The 7111-nt window shown below is 46.3% G+C and overlaps 1 protein-coding gene across 1 annotated transcript in view; it reads left to right on the top strand.

Annotated features, from left to right (window-relative positions):
* HTRA4 (HtrA serine peptidase 4) overlaps window positions 1–7111 on the top strand; it is a 12004-nt gene that overhangs the window by 883 nt on the left and 4010 nt on the right. Inside the window, exons 2-7 of the mRNA XM_015565270.1 lie at window positions 673–815; window positions 1960–2164; window positions 3455–3649; window positions 4068–4100; window positions 6229–6343; window positions 6709–6766. Coding sequence (XP_015420756.1) covers window positions 673–815; window positions 1960–2164; window positions 3455–3649; window positions 4068–4100; window positions 6229–6343; window positions 6709–6766 — 749 coding nt within the window. The remainder of the gene's footprint in view (window positions 1–672; window positions 816–1959; window positions 2165–3454; window positions 3650–4067; window positions 4101–6228; window positions 6344–6708; window positions 6767–7111) is intronic.

Here is a 7111-nt window from a genome sequence, read left to right as displayed (position 1 = left end):
GCTCCCGGCGCTGCCGGTGCAGAAGGGCGACTGCAGGGATCGAGGTGGGTGCCGGCCCTGGGCCCTCTTGAAACTTTCGGGAGGAGCGTTTTTGAATCGCGCAGCTCTCCACGGGCTCTGCCCTGCCCCATTGGCCGTAGGGATTCCACTTCTTGCTCCCGATTTTCTTCCCTCCTGGGGTGTCTCTTTGCGGGTCCCCATGTGGTTCCCCCCTCCCCCCAGTTTCCTCCCCACACCTGTTAAATGTCCTCTTCCCTTCTAATTTTTTTTTTTTCTCCAATCGGGGTGACGGGCCTAGTTCCCTCAAGGCGCATCCTTACGGGAGTGGGACCACAGGATACAGGACGGGGGAGACCGAAGAGAGGAAGGGGAGGGAGGAAAGTGGAGAGAGGGGAGTGGGGGGACTGAGAGATTTGAGATCGGACCCCTTGCAGCGGTTCTCAACCTGTGGGTCGCGACCCTTTTGGGGGGTCAAACGACCCTTTCACAGGGGTCGCCTAAATACATCCTGCATATCAGATATTTACATTATGATTCATAACAGTCGCAACATTACAGTTATGAAGTAGCAACGAAAACAATTTTATGGTTGGAGGTCACCACCACATGAGGAACTGTATTAAAGGGTCGCGGCAATAGGAAGGTTGAGAACCTCTCTTGGAGGATCAGCAGGCGAGGGTCCCATCGCCCCCAGTAACGGAGCATTGCTTCACAGGGACCAGAAGCGCAGGCTGGCTCAGGAGCAACTACAACTTCATCGCAGAGGTGGTGGAGAAGGTGGCGCCATCTGTGGTTCACTTGCAGCTCTTTCGGAGGTAAAGGCGGCAGGCGGCGGCCGCCCACTCCCCGCTGACTGTCCGCTCCAGGTCCGCTACTGTGAGGCTCAGTGCGGCCCAGGAACCCGGTGCAGGTGCAGAAGGGACATGGGTTCTGACTCCCAAATCTGGGTACGCCCGCGCCCTTAGGTGGCCGGGGTTTCTCTCTCCCTCATCCCCCACAGACAGAATTGAAGGTCAGGGGCAAGAGGTAGAGAGCATCTGAATGATCTTGCTCAGCCCCCTCGTTGTTGTGGAAGGAAATCCTTTGTCAAAGGCCAGTTAATGGTGGGCCCTAAACAGGAACCGGCCTTCCTGGGCTCCCTCCCCGCCTGGGCCCTGATGATTTGGCACTAGGACTCAGAGGTTCTCAACCTGTGGGTCGCGACCCCTTTGGCGGTCGAACGACCCTTTCACAGGGGTCGCCTAAGATCATCCTGCATATCAGATATTTACATTATGATTCATAACAGCAGCAACATTACAGTTATGAAGTAGCAACGAAAATAAGTTTATGGTTAGGTCACAACATGAAGAACTGTATTTAAAGGGCCAGAAGGTTGAGAACCACTGCCTAGGTCAGTGATGGCAAACCTATGACACGCGTGTCAGAGGTGACACGCGAACTCATTTTTTTGGTTGATTTTTCTTTGTTAAATGGCATTTAAATATATAAAATAAGTATCAAAAATGTAAGTCTTTGTTTTACTGTGGTTGCAAATATCAAAAAATTCCTATATGTGACACGGCACCAGAGTTAAGTTAGGGTTTTTCAAAATGCTGACACGCCGAGCTCAAAAGGTTCGCCATCACTGGCCTAGGTTGCCGTCTGACCATGGTATTGTGATCAGGTTAGGCCTATTAGAAGCAGAGGGTTGCTGCTCTGATCAGCTCTGAAGAGGGAGTGTCCCTGGAAAAGGAGAGTTGGAATCAGCTCTCAGTGGGATTCCCAGGAGATGACCAGGCCACTGAACAGGCAGACTCCAATTCCACCTGGAGACCATGAAAACACGGGGAAGAGAAAAGTGTCTGGGAAACTGTGCTGGAGGTATGCTTGGTACCTGTGAGGTTGTGTGTCTCCAGACTGTGGTGCATCCCCTGACTCTCCTGCCCTCTGCTTGCGCTGTTGTCTTTACTGAGACAGGTCACCTCTCAACGGCAAGGATATTCCTGTATCCAGTGGCTCGGGGTTCATAGTGTCTGAGGATGGGCTCATCGTTACCAATGCCCACGTCCTCACCAACCGGCAGCGAATCCAGGCGGAGCTCCAGAGTGGGGTCCAGTATGAAGCCACTGTCAAGGACATTGACCATAAACTGGATCTTGCACTGATTAAGATCGAGCCAAAAGTGAGTTTGTGAGGTCTAAATCAGAGCCTGCGTATTTGGGGATTTTCATCAATTTGCTCATGTTTTCTTCTCCACCCCCTTCCACCTACAACACCTTTTTTCAACTAGCATATGCTGTTTTCTAATTTCCTTTTTTTTTTTTGGTTGTCTTTTAGTCCCTCTTCTATTTTCTTTCTTTTTTATTTTTTAAAATCTTTATTGTTGAAAGTATTACATATGTCCCCCTTTTCCTCCCATTGACCCCTTCTAGCCCGCCTGTTTATTTTCTTCCATGCCAGTCTGTATATCCCTAACAATTTCTATGGCAGGGAGGATTGAGTCTTTTTTTATTTTTCCTTCTCCTTCACTGCCTCTTTTTTTTTTTCTTCTCCTTCACTGCCTCTTCAATAGATGCTGCTTCTGGAAACTTCTCTTAGAGTAGTCTTAGAGTAGCATGAATGATCACAGTGAATTCAGAGCTGCTAAGGAATGCTTTGAGGTCCCGTTACACCAAGTGTAGTCTGCACTCCAGCAGTATTGACATCATCGAAGCATTTGCTGGAAATGCAGAATCTCAGACTGAGGCAGGGGGTTCCGCGGGGGTGAGGCTGACGGAGTCCTAAGGAAGCATGCCCGACTCCGGAGACCAGGTTCAAAAGATGCAGATCTGAGTTTATTGTTTAAGTGCAACGACATATATAACATTCCAGCCAATCAGAAGTTTACACCATCCTTAGGGCAACCAGTGGTAGAAAGATCAGGGTACTATGTAGGGGCTCTAGGGGGCTTACTCAGGTGGGCGCTGCCACTTCCTGGTGTGCCGAGGAACTTGTATAGGCGGAGTGCGCTCACGCCATTGCATCTGTCACTGCACTGAGATAAATCTCCTGAGCTCTTCCCACATCAGACCACAGCCAGGTCTACTGAATTAGAATCTGCATTTTCTTAACATCCCCAGATGATTCGTGCACGTATTAAAGTTTGAGAAGAACTGCTCTGGGTGATCAGCTTTGTTTGTGGCCAGTTAATTTTGACTGTCAACTTTTGAGCTGGACCTGTGCTAAGTAAATTGCTAATGTCAGTTTATGTTCATCAGTAACTTCACTGTTGGTTTATTTATAGTAATTTATACAAAGCAATACTTTTAGATTTTAGAGATGATCCCAATCATCTTAACAAGTGGGAGTTTGGGTGGGTGATTCTTGGATTATAAATGCCAAGTGACAAAGACTGTGTCATATAGTGCTGTACACAAGCACCAGTCGATTTTCTTCTTGGTTGTCTTCCCCATCCTTTCTTGCCCATGTGCAGACTGACCTTCCTGTATTGCTGCTGGGAAAGTCATCTGACCTGCGGGCCGGAGAGTTTGTGGTGGCCTTGGGCAGCCCATTTTCTCTGCAGAACACAGTGACTGCAGGAATTGTCAGCACTACACAGCGAGGGGGCAAAGAACTGGGGCTGGAGGATTCAGACATGGACTATATCCAGACTGATGCCATAATAAATGTAAGTCATTGGGAAGGCCATTGTGAGCCCATGAGATACTTAGGGGCGGTTCAGTCAGAGCGCCTCCTTTTCCCTTTCGGGATGTCCCGAGTTTAGTTAGATCCTTACGAGAGGGATGGAATGGCATTTTGTTAGACTTCAGCCTGTTTGATATGATAGCTGGCATCCATCATATTGGGTGGCCTGTTAGGGTCTGTCACAGAGGCCACCGCTGCCGTAGGAAGTGGTGGTCCTTTTGCTATTGTTCTTTATCTGCAGTGACTCCAGTATTGATGATGATGGGGGGACAGGACAACTTTGCCTGCCTTGGGGGAACAGGAGCTCACTAGAGCGGGCTGTTTTTGGTAAATCTGTTTAGGAACTATGAATAGTTGACAAGGAGAAAAGTACTGATGGTTTTTTCAAATTCTGTCTCCAGCACGGAAATTCTGGGGGGCCTCTGGTGAACTTGGTAAGTGGCCACTTTCCTTGCTGCTTCATGTCTCTTCCTTGTAAAGACTTGACAGGTTGCATGGTGCAGACTAATCCCAGCGCAGAGACCTGTGGTGGGATGCTTTTCTATGACTACATCCTAAGCAAATGGTCAGGAAAACTTAAGATCTACAATGGATTTGTTATCCTGGTGTGTGATCTCACCCAGCTAGGGTTTGCTTACACGTTATATCTCTTTAACACGCTTTCCGTTTTGTTTTGTTTTTTAAATATACTTTATTGATTTTATTTTTTATTGATTTTTTTACAGAGAGGAAGGGAGAGGGATAGAGAGTTAGAAACATCGATGAGAAAGAAGCATCTATCACCTGCCTCCTGCACATCCCCTACCGGGGATGTGCCTGCAACCAAGGCATATGCCCTTGACTAGAACTGAACCTGGGACCCTTCAGTCCGCAGGCCAAAGCTCTATCCACTGAGCCAAACCAGTCAGGGCTGCTTTCCGTTTTCATTGGACAGTTAACAAGAGTCCTGGGTACTAAACCCAGATTTATGTCAAATGACCAATTGTACTATGTAATGTCCCCCTAATGTATACCCTTGAAGACTCCCTGCTGCCGCATGTGAAGAACTGTCTCTCGTCCCAAAATGCTAATTTCAGGAAGTGGTCTGTCCAGGTTTTTAGTCTTGACCCACTTATAGATGACAGAAAAGCCACACCAAGAATGCATTGTTCTGTCATGTAGTTAATTATTAAAATTATTCAGTCTCTCTAGTGCAGTGGTTCTCAACCTTCCTAATGCCGCGACCCTTTAATACAGTTCCTCATGTGGTGGTGACCCCCAACCATAAAATTATTTTTGTTGCTACTTCATCACTGTAATTTTGCTACTGTTATGAATCGTCATGTAAATATCTGATATGCAGGATGTATTTTCATTGTTACAAATAGAACATAATTAAAGCATAGTGATTAATCACCAAAACAATATGTAATTATATATGTGTTTTCTGATGGTTTTAGGCGACCCCTGTGAAAGGGTCGTTCGACCCCAAAGGGGTCGCGGCCCACAGGTTGAGAACCGCTGCTCTAGTGGCAATGCCAGCGTTTCTAGTCGCTCAAATACATGTGAAAACACGAGAGTGCCGTGCTCATTGACGCAGCCTGTGGTCGTGCTCTCTGAGTTTTTGAGCGGACTCATTTTAGTTCATCTTTACACATTACACTTACTTGTAGGAGGATGAATTGTGTGTGATGTTATTGAGCGTTTTTATTTATAACACTGCATGCAATTTTTTGTGCCTTCTTTCTCCAGTGGACAAGGAGTTTACTAGAATTTCAGGCCACACTCCAGACCTACTGAATTATAATCTGTCTCTTAATAGTATTAAATATTAAATTAAACAATATGATGTTTTACCCTTTCCATTACCTAACAGGCTAGAGATGATGAAGTGCATGAAGAGGAAAGTATGTCTCACTTCATAGCCTTGGTTTAGTAGGGCTTTGTTCCGAAAGTCAATTTACTAATTCTTACGGATAGTTTCATTGAAGTGTTGCTGAAAATCTAACAGCTTTTTGCCTTTGTCATGTTTATTTTTAGTTTCATTTAAGGAATGAAAAGGCAAATACTCCTTGTTCTCTTCTCTGGGTCAAATAACAAACTGTGGTTCACACTTAAAATCAATGTAATTCAGCCCGGCTGGTGTGGCTCAGTGGTTGATCATCAGCCCACGAACCAAGAGGGCACTGGTTGGATTCCTAGTCAGGGCACATGCTCAGGTTGTGGACTCGATCCCCAATAGGGAGCATGCAGGAGGCAACTGATCGATCTTTCTATCTCTCGACCCTTCTCCCTTCTCTCTAAAATCAATAAAGACATGTTAAAAATATAAATAAAATCAGAGTAATTTGGCAAAGGAAAAATAAGCTCAAGATTTTTAAAAGAATTCCTCCATAGGAATTTGCACATGTAGGTCCCCTTTACTATCCTACCTACTCTAAGGTAACATCCATTGATCTGGACTGAAGAAGCCCACTTTTCTGCTAGCCCCTCTGTACCCTGCCCTAAGGGACTCACTTCACTCCCTCCTATTTGTTCAATTTGCACAACTTGGTGACTGAATGACATCTCCTCCCCTGCCAGGATGGCGATGTGATTGGCATAAATACACTGAAGGTGACCGCGGGAATCTCCTTTGCAATCCCCTCTGATCGAATTCGAGAGTTCTTGGCGGAATTCCATGAGCGCCAGTTGAAAGGTAAGGGAAGGGAGGACTTTTTCTTCCCCTGTGTGTTTTTGGGAGCACTCAGTCTACTGCGGAGACGGTTCTGTTGAATGCTGTCACTGGTACCCAGTTTCTCTAATGGTTGTTTGGGCAGTAATATAAGGACTAGGCACAAAACCAGGCATGGGTTGTACCCAGAAACATTTGGATTGAACTATTGTGGAAAGGAAACCTGAGGGGCAGAGGTGGATGGAAGACGGTCTGTACTAATGACGAAGGTTCTCTGAGGAACAGCTTGAGAGGGCAGCTATGATGGAAGGATGTTCTGTGACTCTTTTAAGATTGCTGAAAGGAGAGAAGTTTTGTTGTTGGTAACACATTATAATTTTCCTTTCCAGGAAAGGCTCTTGCACAAAGGAAATATCTGGGTCTGCGAATGCTGCCCCTCACTATGAAGTAAGTGTGAGTTTGAATACGTCTGGGTCATTTTCAGAAGCAAAAGCCATAGCTGGACAGTCTTGCCAGGGAAACTAAAGTGTTAGGACTACAACTGGGTACCCTTGTGGCCATAGGCTCTACTGATGCACCAGCACCCACTGTACTTCTCAGTTTCTTTCACATGCCTATTCTATTTAATAAAAGAGAAACATGGTAATTGGCACATGACCGCTACCCTTCTTATTGGCTAATCAGCGAGATATGCAAATTAACTGACAGCCAAGATGGCGGACGGCAGCCAGGCAGCTTGAAACTAACATGAGGCTTGCTTGCTTCAGTGACGGAGGACTCCAACGTTCCCCG

Source organism: Myotis davidii, unplaced genomic scaffold (genome assembly GCF_000327345.1).
Source record: "Myotis davidii unplaced genomic scaffold, ASM32734v1 scaffold93, whole genome shotgun sequence".
Taxonomy (NCBI): domain Eukaryota; kingdom Metazoa; phylum Chordata; class Mammalia; order Chiroptera; family Vespertilionidae; genus Myotis; species Myotis davidii.
The sequence above is the reverse complement of the archived record's forward strand: the minus strand, read 5'-3'. Positions and strand labels throughout refer to the sequence as shown.